This window comes from Falco naumanni, chromosome 8 (genome assembly GCF_017639655.2).
Source record: "Falco naumanni isolate bFalNau1 chromosome 8, bFalNau1.pat, whole genome shotgun sequence".
Classification (NCBI taxonomy): Eukaryota; Metazoa; Chordata; class Aves; order Falconiformes; family Falconidae; genus Falco; species Falco naumanni.
The window spans coordinates 22,160,644-22,180,228 of NC_054061.1; the positions used below are offsets into that span (position 1 = coordinate 22,160,644).

The 19,585-nt window shown below is 37.3% G+C and overlaps 1 protein-coding gene across 2 annotated transcripts in view; it reads left to right on the plus strand.

The window, feature by feature from the left end:
- The window catches only part of CCDC148 (coiled-coil domain containing 148), a 78,171-nt gene that overhangs the window by 28,035 nt on the left and 30,551 nt on the right, over window positions 1–19,585 (plus strand). Inside the window, exons 4-10 of one of the 2 annotated variants that reach the window (XM_040604614.1) lie at window positions 487–590; window positions 1,233–1,315; window positions 1,477–1,640; window positions 1,902–1,997; window positions 2,088–2,269; window positions 9,914–10,052; window positions 12,139–12,345. In XM_040604614.1, coding sequence (XP_040460548.1) covers window positions 487–590; window positions 1,233–1,315; window positions 1,477–1,640; window positions 1,902–1,997; window positions 2,088–2,269; window positions 9,914–10,052; window positions 12,139–12,345 — 975 coding nt within the window. The remainder of the gene's footprint in view (window positions 1–486; window positions 591–1,232; window positions 1,316–1,476; window positions 1,641–1,901; window positions 1,998–2,087; window positions 2,270–9,913; window positions 10,053–12,138; window positions 12,346–19,585) is intronic. The other variant, XM_040604615.1, reaches the window with a different exon arrangement.

Consider the following 19,585-nt stretch of genomic DNA (forward strand, 5'->3'; position numbering starts at 1 on the left):
TACCTGAAGTTGGAAGCAATGTTTTTATGAAGCTCTCGGACAGTTTCAGAGCATCTTTAATTGGATAAATTTTGAAAAAGCTATCTTTTTTAGTAATCGGTTTTTGAAATTCTTCTTCTTGAAAGACAGAGTTTCACTCTTTTATATTCCTACCTGTAAGAAAGTGTATTTTTCTTTCTCCTGCTCATCTTCCCCCTTTCACCTCCTGTGAAATAGGGATGGGAAAGAAAAGGAGAAAAAAAGGAAAGAAGCAAATGATGCATTTTTTTCACTTTCTCCTCTAATTTAATTGTGATTTGAAACAGAATAGGTTTTTTTCCCCATGAAAATTGGTTACATTTGAACCTGTTCTTTAGAAAAACACAGTTTTGAAAAAAGGTTCACCATTCTGTAATTTAAAAGTTTCTAGATGAGGGCATTTGATGAGGCTATTAAACAGATTCAAAATATTGTATTGATACAAAAAGGTGTATTTTTTTCCTGCAGATTAAAAAAATTGAGCAAGTTTCAAAAATTAACAAAGAGCAAATGCTACTGAAACAGCATCGGCAAGTATGGTGGCAAGAGCATAAAAGGCTGAGTGAGAACAGGTAAGAGCTGAGGAATCTTGATTAGTCATTGTTAAAGAAACACTTCAGTAGACAGAGATTCTGGTGTGGCACACTTGATTCAAGTGACATTAAGAGGAAAATATTAAAATACCTGAACCGAAGATAATTTTTTGTGCAGGGCGTGAAACCTTGTGATCTACATTGAAAGGGAACGTTTACATGACAAGACATAAAGGGTAGTGAGAAGAATGGAGTTGATGCTTGTTCTGTATGTACCTCTGCATGATGATCTAAACATAGCTGTTTAGTTGACCTACCAACATCTCAAAAGCATTTATTTGTAAGAGTATCAGAAGTATTCAGATGCTTTTTCATTCCTTCAGAGTCTGTCTCTAGATGTGCATATTGAGTTCACGCTTATAACTGGGAACATTAATAGTGTTCTTGTCTATTAGCTTGTGTATTGTATGTACAGCAGGTCAGTGATATCACCTTTAATCTTAATGAGCTCAGAGGTTGGCTTCCATACTGCCTTCGTGTTCAAGTCTGCACTTCATACCTTCCCAGGCAAAAAAATCCCCCTTTTTACTTAGTTAGTAGAGTATTTGAGGCTTATCATTCTTGAAAACTTAATGAATAAGAAATTAAAGCTTCTGTAAAACTCATATTCATACCTTTCAGGCAAAAAGCAGAAGCAGAAATGAAGACTTTTCTTGATGAGGAAAGCCATAAGCACAACTTTTTTTTGGATATGAGGGACTTGGGTGAGAATTTTGTATTCATTTCTTGATTATGTATTGTAGTCAAAATTATCTTAATTATTTGAGTTTTTAAATCTGTGGCCTGACAGATTTAGGTTTAGAAAGCACAGTGCTGTGTAATATTTTGTGTGTTTGAGAAAGCTTTGTGTTTCATTTGGATGTAGAACATAAATTATCGAAGGAGCGGGATACATACCAAAGAGATACTGTAGTTCCTGTCTGGCAACTAAAAGAGCGTTTGAAATTCAGGCTGTCTGAAGTGCAGCGTTACCTTTCAGAAGGATCTTGTCTGAAATCTAAGATCGATCCGGTTGAGGTGTTACAGCAGGTTGGTATTTTAACTTTATTTTTACAATTTATTATCACCGTATTTTTAGCGTTTTCATGTATTTTTATGTAATATTTTGAGGCGATAACTCACATTCAGAGTATCCAGTAATCTCTGTACTTGCTGTAGTGTAAATCTGCTTCACTAAAATCTGTAAAAGCATAGCAGTATAGAACTGGAAATCAGGGTTTTTGTTTCTGAATAAGAGCTTTCATACTGTAAAAAAATAAAGTAGTAACAGTAACATATTTCATGAAATAGATCGAATTTGTGAAGAAGCAACAGAAGGCAATTTTGGAATTCCTTATCCTTGAAAGTCTGGCTTTGGAAAAAGAGCTTGAAGACTATATAACAAAAGTAAGCTTTTCTTATATGTTTAATTGGTAATTTTGCAGAGAGAAAATATAATGCAGAGTACTCTGCTCAGTAGCGTTTTTTTCATCACAGGTATTAGTGCATTCTTTTGAAGAGGAAGAAGGACTTTTCCTTGAAGTTCCTTCAGCACTACTGTCTCTGGAATGCCCCTATCCTGATTTGAAGGCCTTAGTTATTAATGAATACCGAAAGCTTGCAAGTGGGTACTGGTCTAAGCTTCAAGAGATTGATCAACAGTTAAAAGTTTTATATAGGTAATTACATCTGTTTCTGGATTTTGTTTGTTGGATACAAAATAAGTAACTGTAATGTATTTTGTAATCCTGCAGTTGCCTTTACCATTAGTGTTGGTTATATTTGATGTGGAACAGAGGATAGTTGAAGAGGATAGTTGACATATTGCCCAGCTCTCTGGGGTTAAATAGTTGGTAACTGTTTACACAGCTGAGAGAACTGAGTCAGTCCTTCAAAAGCTCTCATCTGAAATAGTAAGCAAAATGTTTTGTGGATCAAAGAACAACAGTCTGGTGTGCATCAAATGTCCTCTTCACATGCTTTTGTACGAATAGAAATGATTCTTTCTGGTGGTAATTACACTATCAAATTTATGTCAGAGTACAGTCTTTGAGAGAGATCTAGAATGTATTTGCCTGTAAAGCAGATAAATAGGTCCCATCTTTTCACAGATTTTAGATTACTGCAGTAAATTCTCATCACAAAGAAATTTTAAAAATGTATATCGTTCTGATTCGGAGTAAAGGAAAGGAAAGTTTTCTTTCTAAAATGAAAGAAAAACTAAATGAAAAAGTTTACAGAAAGAACATAAATATTCAGAACGATCTAGAAATGTTACATACCTATATATAAATAATATTAATCTTAGCTTTTCTGCGGAGGCTAACTTGAGTCCAGGAGATACTGAGTTGCAAGTACTGGACCAGCCTTGACTTCTTTTTGCCATCTGCTGATATTCCTTTGGCTTAGAATGGCATCAGGTTTTAAGAAGACTGGGAGTAGGAAGGTCAATGAAATTGTTTGAAGCCTGGGCGGAAGAAACTGGGGAGAGCAGGAAAGTCCCTAAGTTTCTGTGGTAAAACAATCACATGCTGCTGCTAAATCTCCCTCTTTTTCTCTATACACCTACAGTGCACCTATAGTACAATACTTAAATTTTCTGCCATTGCTGCTGAAATAGTTTGGGGGTGCTTAAACCAGTTTAAGATGTTGGATCCCATAGAAAGTAACGATATAATCTACTTATCTTTTTTGTAAATTGTACAGATACTCTGTAGGTGGTTCTTCTGTTAACTCAAACCTGTATATTATTACTGTAATGTCCTAGCTATTATAATGTGATACTAATTAAGAATTGTTCTCCTCTTACCCATATTTATAGCGTTTATTAAGCAGCAAGTGGCAAATTTACAGTAGTTCCTTTGCTGTTGTCTCTGATATTTTGTTACAGTTGCTGTTATGGAAGAAGTTTTAACAACCTCTATGAGAAAATCTGTGACAAATACTGAATCATTATGTATGTACATAGTCCTAGTGGTTTTGATTAAAACAGTATTAAAGTTTATGGTCAACACAATTTTGGTGAAAATTTACACTTTAAAATTCTTGATCCACACAGCATGTGTGCTTCTGAATAACAGACAAACATCTATATAGGCAACAGAATCTGTGGAAACAGCTAAAAATCTAGCATGATATTTTCATTGACCATATGCTAGGTTTGAATTTAGGTCCTGACCTAGCTAATTTTGTACTGATAGTTAAGTAACATCAAGACTTAAGGATAAAATACTGTATTTGTAAGGGAAATAAATCGTCTGTAGTCACGAAAACTTAGGCAGTGGTACTTTGAAGGAATTAAGTTATGAAATGTAAATGGGGAAAAAGAAATGGATGTAGCTGGAAGAAATGCTGGTGGTAGTGGCAGTGATAGCAATCTGCTGGTGGAATATCAGGGTAGGTTGTGTAGGACAATTTACCCAATTTGGATCAGTGGATGCCAGTATTGTTAGCTGGGAATGTATGAAATCATAAATAAACCATCAGCAATTATCTTGGGTATTTTGTTTAAAGCCAAATTGTGGGGTTTTTTGTTTTTTGCCTTCTGGTCTCCAAATCTTTAATCTATTGCTCATTTATGTTTCTGTGATTTTATCCACAACAGTGTTAAAAATGTATTTTCAATGAAAAAAAAGCAAGACTTTGCTCTTGTAGCATTGCCTACTTCCGAGATCTGGGTTTTGTAAGAGACATAACACTCTTTGTCACTTCTTACATATATATGGCTAATTTACATTAAAATATTGTATGAGTTTGCAGAGGTACAGCCTTGTGATTTAAGTATTCTGTAATTCATCAAGATAACTTTGATCCAACTAACAGAGATAATACTATCAAAAATTGAGTGACAGGCTTTTGCCCTTGGTATGTATCTACTGTACTGATTAATACAGCCTTAGTGAAGCCTTTGCAATTATTGTCATTGCTCTATACCCAAAGATACCAGTACATTTTTTTCTCATTTTTGTAATTTGAGAAGTTGTTCAGTAGAACAATATGATTATATGATAACTTAGTCACTTCATCTGAGCATTACTTCTCTGTTGATACTCATCTCTCATCATATGCGTGAATGTACACTAAAGAAACCCTAAGATAATCCTAGTCTTCTGGTGTTAACACATCTCATTGTTTAACTGTTTAGACTGTCAGGAATAAAAAAATTTGGAAAATGTGCATAGGTTTTCCAAAGAAGAAAAATGAGAATAAGGTAATATTCTGGTATGATATATTCTTTATGTGCTTTTCAGTCCTACTAGAATGCTCATTACAGTGTTACTGCTTTTAGAAACTGGAGCACTAATATAGGATTATAATGTTTTATAATCTAAATTCACTTTTTTTACTGCTGCTAAAACACAAATTTCTGTCTTGTCCCACAGATTGTGGACTTGGAACTGATGTGTTTATTGTAGCTGGTAATTCTCTAAGCACTGTTATATTTTGCCACAATTTCCAAGCATGTCTGAATTATTTAAATAATTGAAGGATGAATGGAGTATTGCGTATTCAGCACTGTAGCCTCTGCAGCATCCTTTCAAATGAATGGGGTATTAGGACCAAGTCAAGTAAATTTAGTTCTTCTTTTCAGGCCTATTACCAGGATGTTTCTGGTACAACAATCCGCAATGACATAATTAATAGTCAGGTGAACATCTCACTTGATGGTATTGTTGCATTCTGTGTATCTGCAGGTTCAACAAGACTGCAGTGCAGCGAGGATACATTGCTATTGCAAAGAATATGTGGGGATTATAGAGTGGAGAGGGTAGCTTCCCTTCCGAGTTGTTTATATTCTTCACAAAGTGTAAAGCCACGGATTAATGCTGGGTAAATCTGTTTCAAAGGAAGCAGCTGCCTCAGGGTTGTTGAATGTAAGACAATTGGTGTCTCAGTTCTGAAACAAAATAAAGATTGTACTGTTTTCTAGCAGGATGATACATACAAGTAAAGCAAGCACTACATTTAAAATTTGGGTCATGTATTCAGCCTTGTAAAAGTTTGTCAGTATCTTCACACTGGAGAAGCCTGGTATTAGCTTAAATATTAATGTAAAACGTGTTGGCACTTTTCAGACTTGTTTTAGATGAGATCTTCCTTTCTGGAATTTTACAAAAGTTTAAGTGAGTTGACATCTTGAATTCATCAGGCAGGATATTTTGAAATTCTCCATGCATTTAATAGTTACGAATATGCTGGGCTTGGATCATGCAGCCTTTTTTTTTTTTTTTTTTTTTGGGGGGGGGGGGCGGGGGTGGTCTTTGTCTATGAACAGCTGACAAAATCTCAGCACAGCTGACACATTTTGGCAGAGCTCACAAACCAAGGCATTGGCAGTTTGTCCCTACTTAAAATAAACTACTTGTAGCTGTAGCTGATAGCTCCCCAGAGTATCTTTCACAAACCTTAACTTCTTCATTTTATTCCTGAGTAGAGATGCACTGTTAGCTGGCTGTCAGAGGAATATGCAAGTCAGAGGGAACCTTGGGAGATAGGTGAGATGCAGGAGGCAGAAACTGATGCAGCAGCTGGTGCATCTGTCCTTGTGTGCTGAGAGGCAGAGGAGATCCCCAGACTGGCCTTCAGACCACAGAATCTGTGGGTTTCCTTGCTCTCAAGTTCATGGTGTAATGGTTCCTGACCAAGATGTCTTACCTCTGCCTTACTCTTCTGGTAGACCGAAGACCCATATTTGTTCACAAACCTGTATGGTCAGAAATACCTAAGGTAGATTTTGCAAAAGAAAATCTCAGCTCTTAAAAACTGTCTTGTTACTGTCACTGAAATAATGTGTTCAAATGGCACCGTACTAAGGTGTATCAGGACTCGCAGAAGAGGATTACTGATTTCTTTCAGAAATTACATGAGGTAGTTTAAAATCCAGCAGTCAGAAACTAGTAAACACTCTTAGGATGGCTGGTACTCCCTCTGAGTAAAGGCTAGCAGGGGTTTATGGTTGTTCTTCTAATAAAAAAATATTGGGGCTGGAAAGACAAGAATGCTAGGTGTTATCTGAAGAAAAAAATCTTTTTTTGTACTTGCTTAGTTCAGCATTGGTAGGAGCAGTAGCAGTGAAGAATATTTAAATCATAGCGAAAAATAATTTTGTCCATTAAAGCTATTCTTCAGAAAGCCTATAGCTCAATATCAAATTATAACACAGAGATTCTAAAATTAATAGGTGAACTGATTTCATAGAAAAGCTCCCTCTAGAGAAAAGGGAGGAGTTTAAAACATTAATTTCTGAGGATCAATTGCAAGAATTTCTTCTTAGATGCAGTAAATGCTGCAGAAGTAGCACATCTTAACAGTACCAACTCTGTGTCAAAGCTCAGGGACTCTTGTCTTTGGAGAACTGTGTCTGCTGTTCAAGACCTGAAGCTTGAAGGTTAGAAGATACTACTGCAACTGTGCCCTCCTTGAAGGATTCCTTAGCCCAGTTTCACTTTCTGGGGCGCTGTTTCCTCTTTAGACTTAGCATGCGAAAAAACCCTCAGCTCAGACATCTATATTCATTGTCTGTCATGGGAAATTTAAGCAATCACCTATAAAGAAACACTTGGATTGCTATTCTGCTTTTGTTAAAGTAATTTCACTTTTTATGTTGTCTCCGACATTTGCTTGATAGCTGTCAGTTGCTGCAAATAAACTTTTTGCAGGAGCTAGATCTTGTCTCTGCCATGTTTCAAAGCCACCTCCATTTCTTTTCATGATGGCTGGATTTAATAGCAAACAGCTGGGTCCTAGAAATAGTTTGTCAGGTATTTTATACAGTTTATAAGAAGATAAAGGAAAATAGGTGAGAAGTATGAATATCTCTGTCATCTAAGCTTGTAGAGGGAAAGCTGCCTCCTTCGAGTTTATTAATTTTAGCCTACTGATGAGTCTCCAAGTCAGGATTATTACTATAGTGTTCCTAGTTCTAAATCTGTATCTGCACAAGTGGTGGGGAGCTTTTCCATATGAGCTTGCACTGCTGTGCTGTAATACATCCCCACACAGCAAGTGTTTGAAGTCTTGTGCAATTGGGAAGTCAAAATGTGCAAAAGGTAAGGTAAGGTATGGCATACTGGTACTTTGTATACCCCGCTCACCGCTGCTGGGAGCGCTCACGGCAAGCTGCCTGGCTGGTGTTCTTTTCATGAGAAGTTAGGTTGTTGCTGGTTTTTATTGGCTACATTTTGTGAATTATTCCAGAGCTGTCAATAAATGCAGACTGTGCACCCTTCCCTCACATGTAAAAGCAAAGACTGAAGTGTCAGTGTCCACTCTTTGTCCTGTCATGTCATTCTGCTACCTCTGGACAACTTAGTCTTTTTTAAAGTTAATTAATATAAAGTTAATAAAAGTTACTTTCATTTTGCTCCACTGATAAACAGATAAGCTACTCAAAGGCACTACCACAGAGGGCCAGCTGAAAGTTAGTGGTTAGTATTTTCTTGCAAAACACCCTCTCATGACTGGGATCTCTGTATACGATACAGACGTTATTACTGCAGAGCTGTCTTTTGATGTGTTTGTGGCACTAAAGGCCATGACAATGTTACTGAATTTATTGAAGGAGGTAGGATGTGATTTCTCCTTACCTGGCCATCTTCACTGTGATGCTGTCTGCATAAAATACAAGAGTAACTTTCAACATTTATTCAAAGAAAAGCAAAATACAGAAAAAATGTACACACAGAGTGCGAGAAACAAGGCATTTGTTACTAGGCAAGAGTAATTACAATGTTTCCTCCTATTTGGTGATCATCAAGTTCCCACCATTCTGATCCTGGAATAATGATTCTGCACTGAAAACATTATCGTAAATGAAGAATCATTTTTGTTTCATGCAAGTCAGAAGATGAAGAATTGAAGTGGGGAGGAAAGAACCTCTGATCACTAGCTGTCTCCAGAAAGATGGGTGAAGGTTAATTCCCTCTTAAGACCATAAGGGTAAAGATAAAGCCCAGTAGTCTCCCTGAAGAAAAGTATAAAATAAATGCCTTTAGGTAGGTGAAGATAAGTGAATCTCTGTCCACATTTGTGCCAGAAGTGCCAGTAGAGAGAAGAAAAAGGTGCAGTGCTTGTCATCGAGAGATCGGGTTCCCTTGCCTGACAGGGTATGACTTTGAAAACGGTTTGTTGAAACGGGACATTGTGTCTTTGCATTCTTGTGATCGGTCTGTAGGTGAAGCTTTCCATTTCTTAAAATCACAGTTCTAGGGACATCTTCTTGTTCCTTGCTTTGCTGTCCCAAAATTTTGTACAACAGTGGTAATACACTGTGGTTTTACTGTACAATGTTTTTTAAAGAGAAGTTGTGTTAAACTGGATTAGATAATTTTTTTTTAATACTTCTTTGCTCTTCTCTTTTTAGAAATAATGATAGGTCATATAAAATTTAGTTTAATATTAATTACATATAAGCATCTCACAAAAAATCTCCTTTTTTAAGTACCTGGTATTTCTGTCTGCCTAAGGATAAAGTTCTAATACCTTACTGAATGCAGTGCTATTAAATACCAAGGCACCACTGCTGGCTCAGAAGTCTGAGAGCTGTGAGTTTGTGGGGGGTAGAGTCGTATGACTGCCACCTTTTAATTTTCCCTAGGCTTTCAGTCACTTTTGAAAAGAGATCAATGGGATAGAAAGACCTTTTGGTCTGACTCGGTGTTGCTGCTCATACGTTAATGCTGACAATGAAAGCCTGATGTTAATCCCTTCAAGGCCAAGAGTTCAGATTGAGGGTAAAATCTAATCTACTAAATCCAAACCTGTGGTACTGTTTTAGTTCAGTGTTTCTTGCAGCTCCAGTTTTCTGAAATACATGAATGCATACTGATTACTACACCTTCTATTTTAAAAAATTCTGAATCGTAATGCCTTGCTGATGAGTTTATGGCTGTCAGAAGTTTGTTTTTAAACTAGCTCCTCATTTAGCTGCATACAGGTGTTATCACTTCATTTTGATCATTTATTTAGTGCTTGGTGGTAGAGACTGATCATCTTTTTCACATTGCATTTTCTGCATGGTGTGACTATTCATTAGTGTAATGCATTTAAGAAACACAGTATCATTACGCAATAAAAAGCCAGGTTAGAAAAGGAGCAATTTGCTTGAATGATGGCACAATAAATGTTCACATTAGAAAAGCAATATAGTTTTGCTTTGTTTGATTGTAGTAAATTAAATTTCTCGGCTCTGGTCCAACATCCAGTTTGGAGGTTCAGGATTGCGAGCCCACTGAAAGGTTAGGCCTTTAAAAATAAACTAGAACCAAACACCTCCTTTTCAAATGTTCAGTTATGCTAGGGCTGATTGTTTTGTGTTTCTGTAGGAACACTGAATGGACAGAAGAAGTTCAGTGGGTTTTTCAGACTGTTATCAATCAGTATCCAGGCAATCTCCAGAAGAGGAGGACTTTGTACCTGGATGTGCTGCAGAGATACCTTCCTCACAAATCCAGGCATGATCTGGTCAGTGTTGTTTTAAATGTTAGATCAACTATATAAATTCTTACATTAATCAAGTTTGTATTAAAGAACATTTATCAAAGTTTTTTATTTTAAAATGTCTTAATTATGAATTTTATTCTGCGCAGTGAAGAAGGGATGTCCTGGTTTTCAAAATCAGTGAACTTGAAAACCTATGATTTCTTCAAAATAAAAACTGTGGAGATTTTATAGTTCTGCATACTCTTACAGCTAAATTCACAAAATAAGTTTGTTACTGTTGCTTTTGCTGTACGGTTTTATAGTTATGTCATGCTATTCTGCTCCTCTTGGTAGTTTTTTTTATGAGGATGTATAGCATTGTCATGCTATCTAGGAACAGTTATTTTAATTGGTCTGTGGCACATATGTAGCAGGAAGAGTGAAGAGTTATCTCCCGCTCTCGGGGAGAGGCTATTTTTGTATGCATAATGCCTTTCAAATTGATTGCTGATTCCTTTTACGCTCCACAGTGAATAAGCACATAGCAGCTAATAGAGAAACCTGTTTCAAGGCCAAAACACCTCAGGATGTAATAAGTAAAGTAGGCATCTTTTTTTAACTCTGCATGTATTTTTAGACCATCTACTTCCTTGTGTTTGAGGGGTACCTAGTGCAAAGGAGTCACAGTGAAGTGGTACTAACAATTAGCATAGTTTCACCAGAAATAAAGTTCTTGTGGGTTTCAGAGCTTTTGCTCTTGAGAACTGGGCTAAGTAATTATGTGCTTTGTACAGTGCAGGTATATTTTAAGGATAGCCATTATTAATGGGTCTCCCTAATTCTTTGAAGGTTCATTTAAAATGTGAATTTCTAAATTCAAAAAAATCATAGTTCAGCATTGAATTGGTATCTCTTAGTATGTATACTAGCATGACAAATACAGAAATGTTAACACGGTACTAAGAATCTATTCTTAAAATATTTGTGTTACATTAGAATCCTAAACTCAGAGTTGCTATGCCTTCTTCCCTCTGAAGATGAATGGATCAGTGAACAAGCACTGATGTATCCAGTAGCAGCTCATCAGAGTGCTCTCACTTTTTAGATGTGCAAACTCTTTGTTCCCTGTCTTGCTTATAAGTGTCTTAGCTTTAGGTGCTTGCCAGCAAGGCTGACCTTGAGTTTGTGGCAGCAGCAACGGCAATGTGAACTTCAGTGTGGTGGCCTATGTGCATTTGACCAAAATGAAGCTCCAGGGGTAGTGGTACCACTTTATCTTCATCCAACTATGAGCTGATAGGAATATCTGTGAGCTAGGGGCCAGATGACGCAGCATCCCCCTGTCCCCTGTCAAAAGTCTGGAAATTAACATGAGGGATGGTCCCCTTGACACTTGTGAGGAGACAGCCATCTCTAGAATCCCCTTCATCCCTGTAACTTGTAGGTTTTGGGGATATAGAACAGGTCCAAGACTCTACTGCCTCAGTCTACACAGCCTTACCTGTTACTGCTTCTGTCAAAGTCTTAAGGCTTTAATGTCCTCAGGAGCCTAACCAAAGAAGGTGTATTTAAAACTAAACACTCACCATTTTCGGTAGGTGGTGACATTGGTGGTGGCAGTATGCTGCTTGGCAAGCTAAAAATCTATTTCCACATTTCCTGTTAGAAAAGAAAAAGTGAAGCTAATTCTCATCTGAACTGCATTTGTACAATTGCTGTAATTGGTGTTCTGTTTTTCTATAGATCATAATTGGCTATGAAGAGCCTCATCTTGCTAAAAGTGCTCAATATCTCTGAAGATGTGTTGAAGGAACCTACTTGCGTTTTATGTACTTTAGGGCAGGAAGGAACCATTGCATGCCATTTATTTGTATTGCAAAAACGTAGTTCAGAAGAGGACAGTGGGACATCAGGATACTGCAGTGCCATGCAGTACAGGCAAAATGGGGAAAGGCTGGAGTGGTATCACTACCTGACAGAATACTTTTGGGCCCTAAATTGTGGATTCCATATATTGGTGATATAATAGTTAAATCAGTTGTATTCAAGGTTTGCAAAAATGTCTACAATTATTTTATTTTATTAATGCATAGTTTTTAAAACTTTCTGAAATGCTTTGCTTTTTTAGGTTGTTCATGAGAAAGCTTGGGATCATTACCACTTCATTAGGAATCAGCGCAGAGTCTTGATATTAAATTGGGCTCAGGCTAGGAAAGCCTTTTTGCGTAAGGCAGTGACAACTGTTGCTGAAGCCTCTGCTGCTCGTGAGGCAGAAGTAACGTTGGCTAATACCAGGCAAAAGCAACAAGAGATTTGTGCTGATCTGAAAGCAAAGGTAGGTTCAGTTATAAATCTGTGTTTTACTGGTAAATTCAAAATGAAGTTACAGTGTTCAAGTGAAGAAAAACTAACTGAAACTAGCTGTCGTAATCCTGTTTTTACTGGCCTGATTCGTTTTGGGCACTTAGGGGAAAAAAGCAAACTATAATCTGTTGGTAGAGATCATTATGTTTGTGAAGCTTGACTTGCAAATGATTTTGAAGATACTCTGTTTCATTACCAATAAGGATCCTTGTTATTGTTTCAACTAGCTCTTGAACTTTTTTTGATGAAGAATTTCATTACCTAGCACACTTCAGGCCTTACTGTGAATTTTATACTGTGGGTATAATCTCTGTATAACTGCGATCACATTTATTTCGGTGGATTTTGAGCACCATTTAAGAGGTTGAATGGCATTTCAGTATTGGAAGAACAAGATTTGTTCTGCAGTGTACAATATGAGAGGGCGTAAGCAAGCCACAGGAGTAAAGGTCTGGCATCATATTCCTTGGGTTCCTTTGTAACATTGGCAAGTCACAAAATATTTGTATTTCTGTTTCTTCCTCATCAAAATTGGATTGATATAAATACTGTCTGAGGCTTAGTTCATAATTGCTTTTAACACAAGAATCCTCATAAGTGGAAGCAATATGTTCCATTCATCATCACCACCATTGGTTTTTTAGATTAATGCTAGTCTATTTTCAGAGAAGTAATGAATATGTCTTCCCTTCTGTTTATTTTTAAGAATGCTTTCAAAGACCTGAAAAAACGGATCCAATAACTTATTTGCCTTTGTTATGGAGGTGTTGCAATATTCTGAAAAGCAATTTACTGTGTTAAGTGGTGAAAAAAGATAAAAATACCGGGGGGTTTTAGGTAAGAGAATAGAATAAAATAGGAGGAGCCTGGATGCAAAAGGAAACTGTTATGATGTTGATGCCTAAGGCATTTGTAAGGGAAATCACATTTCTGGGCATGAAAGGCATGTCAAGATTTGTTTAAACTGCTCTCTGTGATTTTCCACTTGCATAGAAATTAACATCTGAAAGCACACACTTTGTGTTATTCTCACCTTACCAGCGTTATCTCGGGTGAACCCTTACTTTTCAGCAAAATACTAAACAACTGATCTTGACTTTCTACAAGTTGAAAACCACAGTAAAAACTGTACTGTGATGAAGTTTTTTGATGTTGATGCCAGTTTTTCACTGTAGTAGTGATACAAAAAAACCCCTCCTGTCTCCTGTTCCTGGAGCCATCTGATGTAGAAAGGTTTGAATCTAAACGCTTTGGGGTTAGAAACTGTCTGGGCTTGACTGAGTGGGGAGTACCCCATTTTAACTCTCGTGTCAGGCTTCCTTGGAGCCAAGTGGAGTAAGAAGCAGCTCTCTGGAGTTGGGGGGTTGGTTGTTTTGTTTTTTTTTACCTAGGCCTTCCTTTCTGGAATTGCTGCGTGTCTCTTATCTGAACAGTTAGAGGTGTAAGGGCCATTTATTCCAGGACTGTGAATTTATGAGCCAGTCTTTTTTTTCCTTCTTTTTTCTTTTTTCTTTCCCACAAAATGTAAAAAGCAAGTGTTGGAGTACTTAGGTTGTCTCCATGTTGCTTAAGATTCTCAGTGATGCACTGAACATTGCCTGAAAGTTTTTTGGATTCTGACCTCCTGTTTCCAGTAACCTGGAACTGTTTGAAACTTAAACCTATTAGGCCTACACTTTTCAAGGGTTGCTTTCAAAGGTGTCTTTGTTAAAATGTTGAACGTTTGAACAAAAACAATTCATCTGTTTCCCAGAAAAGAGGAAGGAGAAAGGTACATTTCATTTTTTTTCATTAGAGAGGGATATCGTTGTGACCTTGTTTTGATCAGCTCAACAGCTGAAAGGGCTAGAGGACGGAAGCTGACATCGGGCAAGGAGCTAGCTGTTTTTCAAAGAAATTATTCTGAATGTATCCATTGTATCCATCCAAATTTTTGTTCAGATTTGATGCGTGTATGCATTTGAAAAGTCATGCTTTACTCAGTTCTAGTTAATTTTACAGACTTGTCTTTCTACGCTTCTCAAGTGTGCAACTACAGAATGCCACACTGTGGAAAGCAGCTGTGGGGCAGCTATCAGATAAAAAGTAACTCTCAGTCTAGTAAGTTAATTTACACTGATAAAACCCCATCCTGACAAGGATCCATAAGATGGGATAAAAAGTGAATCTGTTGCTAAGGGAATGAGTGCAGAGCTGGAAATCAGGGATTAGGGCTGTTCTCCCACTTTTTCTTTTTGACCATTAATTGACTGACTTTTTTGCATTTCATTAAGTTTAGCATAAGGAAATCTTACCTGTATCGCTTCACCAGAGGGAAAATGTAGTTGCTGTAATGATTGAGCTGTACAGTAAACTCTAGGTATGCTTGTGAAGAGTTTGTACCCTGAATGCGAGCCATACAGATCTCCTTCATTACACCAGCAGGCTGCAGAGAAGGTCGTAGCATTTATATGCTTTATTTACATCATTATATTTACATCAGCTGTAAAATGAAGTTATGGCACACACACATTGTGTATATGTAAGCTGTGTGTATATAGATGTAAGCAGTTCTAGAAATGCAAAGGGTTGTTAGATCCATTTTGCAGACAATATGCAGAAATATATTAAAATCAAAATGGGCTGTTTAAGCAGCTGTTAATGGTAGTGGGAGAAGACTAGACCCAATATGATAGCTTCCAGTCAGTAAACCATTTAGCCCATTTTACTTATTTTAAAAGGAATGTCTTTTTTATCAATTCCTGTGCTTCTTCGTGGGGTTTTTCAATAGTGTTTCTTTCTCTGTGAGTGAAAATCAGTTTGTTCCTAATTGTAGTACAGATTGAGCAATAAAGAAAATACTCATCTGTGACAGGCTATGCATTTTTATTATTACTGCAGTAGCCACATGATATCACCTAACTTTTATATAGTTCTCATCTGTCAACAACAAACCAAAGGCATAGCAAACAGACTAGAGAATATGTTACATAAAGCTCTTTTAAATGCACTAGAAGCAGCTCTGCCATCAGTGAGACCCTAGGCCTCGTGACTGGCAAGGGGTATCGCAATTAAGAAGTAAAGCAGCAATTTATAGCAGTTGCTACTTGGGGAGAGGACTTTCTTATTCCATGTTCCATCTCACAGAAGATCAATGTGTGCCCATAACCGAAATCAGAATATCTAAGGAAGAATTTTGAAACTACTCAAGAAGCTCAGGTGAAATAAATATCTGAATGAAATAAAGTATGAAATGGATAATACTGGTGAGGATATACTGTACATTCTTAAAGAAGAAACGTTTCTGGTACATGTCCTTAACATCCCTGTTTGCTATGGGATAACAAACAAAACAAAAACGGGGGATTACACTTTCAATGAGTGACCAAGAATCACTCGTGCTTAGTATGCTTTATACTGTGTGGATTTAACCACTTTCAGGGATCCTTAGCAGATGGCTGTGTAAAAAATACCTTTCTGAGTAAAAATTCTTCTTCCTAAACAACATAGAGAAGGAAATTCCTCTATGTCACAAGGTGGGTAAGTAATGAAGTGAGAGAGCGGTCTTTTAAGAGGGTTGGTAGGGTGCTGCTTCACAGTTGGTGTTTGAAGGATTGAAGTACTTGCTGTAATACATTTAGAAATTTAGTCCAGGTATCTGCATGAGTTCAAAACGTTATTTTTCTATTGATTTTTTCTTAAAATACATATAATCCATTACTTTCCATCTTCATATAAAACAGTTTTAAAAGGACACTCAAGGGAAGAGCTACAACAGTAGACAAAAGGACAGTTGAATCTACTGTGTATGATGCATAGGGTGGGCTTTTTCTTCTTTAGCATAAAGCTATGTGCCTGCCTTCCTTTAAATCTTTTCTATTTCTCTTTTTGTGTTGCAGGATTAATCCCCACTCCAGTGTTAAAATCTCTTGCAATGTGTTGGGAATTTTTGGAGAGCAACTCTTGCTTTCTTTGTCCTGGCAGAAGCTAAGATAAATTAATTTCAAAAGGAAAGCAGTCGGGTGGAATTAACTGGGGTATTGCAAATCATATAAAGCCTATTGCAGATTGGCTTCCTTCTCCCTTTCTGTATAATGAGAAGAAAGGATTTGTCGGTAAACTCCGGGAAAAAAAGTTGTATTTCCCTATTCAGCATATAGTCAAGTAACTGATTTGAATGATTTGGCAGCCATAGATCAACACTGAAATATTAGAACTGAATGTAAAAAAAAAAAAAAAAAAAAAAAAAAGGTAAGCCTGGAAGATCTGAAATCTAGTACTTTGACTATAATCTGATCATTTTGCAGGAAGCTTAAAATAATATATTTAATTAGTGAGATTTAAAAGAAGAGTTTTCTTTTTCAGAAGCATTGTCTATTCACCACTGAGGTGACCCATTCACTTGCTGGATGTGAGAAGTTTCAATAACCTAAATTTTAAATACGGTACTCATTCAGAAAGTATGTGGTGAACTTAAGAGTTGTAGGATGCTATAGTATTTCTCCAAAGTAGATGTGAACACATATCTAAGACTATGATTCACCAAAGATGAGTCAACTGTGACTCTGTAGTATGTTTTTAATCTGGAGCTAATATACCTGGATTTATTAGTTTGAGGGGCCAGCACAGCACTGACAAATTACATGGCTTTTGGGTCCGATAAAGCTGATACGCAGTAAGCTTGAAGCACATGCAGGGACTGTCTATGCAAATGTTCCTTGCTTTACCTTCCCCCCCGGCCCTGGCCCTGTTTTCCTATACTGTATGTGTTTCATCTGAATCTGTCAACCTCTGTTCAAATCTTCTCACAATGTATTGCCTCATATTTTGTCTGAGGACATGGCCCATTTAAGGGGTTACCATCCCACATGTTTTTCTTACCTCCTGGTGCAGTTCACAGCTCTTTGTTACGGTGATGCAACTGCAAAGCCCCAAGAAAAAGGCAGAAATGTTCTTATAATGTCACTCTCTTTCAATACGCAAACAGAAGTAGTTGGTAAACCAATTAATGAAGTGTTTAAGAAGCAGACATTATCTTTGAAGCTACAAATGAAAAAATAATTGTCCTTTTTGCTAATTAAGAAACAATCATTAGCAGAATACAAAGATAAATAACCAGATGCTCATTACGTTAACCAGGTCCTTACATTGTATTCCAGAGGGGTTTGGTAAATAGTAACCTAAGAGAAATGGAAGTTCAGACTTTAGCTATTGCCTGTTCTGTAAATCATATTTGCAGTGTAATTTATAAGCACACATTCTTGCTACTTCCAGTGATTTCATTATGTTGGTTGGACACAACAGGTTGTAAGTGAGATGGCTGTGAGGCAATGCACGGGTGATTTAGGTAATCAGCTTAATGTAAGGATGGAGCTACCAGCCTCCGGAGCCACAGCAGTGGACCTCCTGCTCTGTGCCAGTTGCCTGGGAAGTATTAGTTTAAACTGTCTTTGTGGTTTGCTCCGGCATTATAATTCGAATTTATGCTATATGAGACAACATACAAATTTCAGAATGCTTTCTTCATTTCTTTGACTGTAACAGATTTGGGAAGGACTAGGACACACACAGAGCCACACATTCTAGTGAAGTTGACAAGGGGCAGTTTGTTGAACTGTGGTAACTCTGTTACATGTGTTTCTTTTTATTTTTCTGAGGACACTCATGACTACATGCTTAATGTTATGTACTGGGCATAAATTACAGGGTTTTGGTAACGAGCTGCAGGGGTATCCTGCATGGGAGGAGACCGTGGGCTGACTTGTCAGCTCTGAGATCAATTTAAACAACTTGTCGCACCCCAAAAACTCCATCCATTCAGAGGAGCATGTAGTGCCTCAGCCTGAGACATATCTTGCTCACTTACCTGGCTGCTAGGTTCATCAGAGCCTGTAGGATCTTAGGTATGTTTGAAACATATACTTAACTGTCAAATTTAGTTGAAATTGTCCAGTGATCCCAAAAATTATTTGAGGATGGGTAGCTGGACAAGCAGACAGCCCGCGCTAACCTTATTTTCTTACGAGAATTATCTTCCATCTTCAGCTGGAAAAGTGGCACCTCAGGCAAGCAAAACAATTTGCATTAAAATTTTGCAAAAGTAGTAAAGATCAAAGGAGCTCTTCATATGACTGCAGAAGGAACTAGAAGAGATAGTACTGTATGTAGAAGGACAGCAAATGTAGCTAAGTAGTTGTAAATAGAAATGCAGCTTACTTAGGGTTATGCATGTGTGAATATTTAAGCCTACATAATATTTAAACATGTTGATAAAATTTTGACGCTCCCAATGTCAAGAACAGAAAGATATTCTGAGTAACGCTGACTGAGGAGAGAGAGGAAGTACAAGGACAAGCTGAGAAAAGTGAACTGTTCACACACTGGCCTGAGCAAAGATGTCGTGATGTGCTTTCAGCTCCAGGGAACTAAACCCATGCCTATGTTGGGTCACAGGTTTGACAGGTAACAGTCCTAGCCCTGGTGACTAAATTGCATAACTAAAAGCAATATATCTTCTTACTCTTCAGGTTACAACTGAGGATTATGTTCAGATGCTTTTCTCTCATATTCCTTTTTCAGTTTAAACACTTTTATAGCTGAAGAAAATGACTACAGTTCTGTTAATAATCAAAACAGTTACTTTTAGCCACTCTCTGATTTTCAAATTAAAATTTTTGTAGAGGTGGATACGGATATTATTTTATGGAACAAAATCAATCCTAGTGCCAGGAGCCTTGCTTTTCTCCATTATTTCTTGCAGACCTCTTAGAGGTAGCCTGTAGAGCACAAGCTGCCCAAGAGTACCAGTCAAAAATCTACTAGGGATGTGCATTTTCCTGGGTTTTCTAACCACAGCCAGAATGAGATTATCTTCTGAGGTTAACAAACAAACAGACGAACTTGCAAGTGTTTTATTTCTTAATTGTCCCATTGCCAAATGCTTCTCATAGGCCTTGTGTAAGGCAGTCAGAAGCAAAATGCTGTCAGCCTGCACCATTTGCTGTTTTGTCATTCAAGACCCTGTGGGGTCGGGATGTGACTTCAGGTGCTGTTCAGAAGTTTTCAGGGTAGAAGGATCCCCAGCCTAGAGAAGAAGGAACAGTTTTTTAGAGTTGAAAGTTATTGGAGACTTCAGATCACCATCTGTTAATATCTGTTAATATATAATATTGCTGACATCAGTAACTGTTGATGTCATAGGTAACATCATGTATTAACTGTGTGGTCTCAGG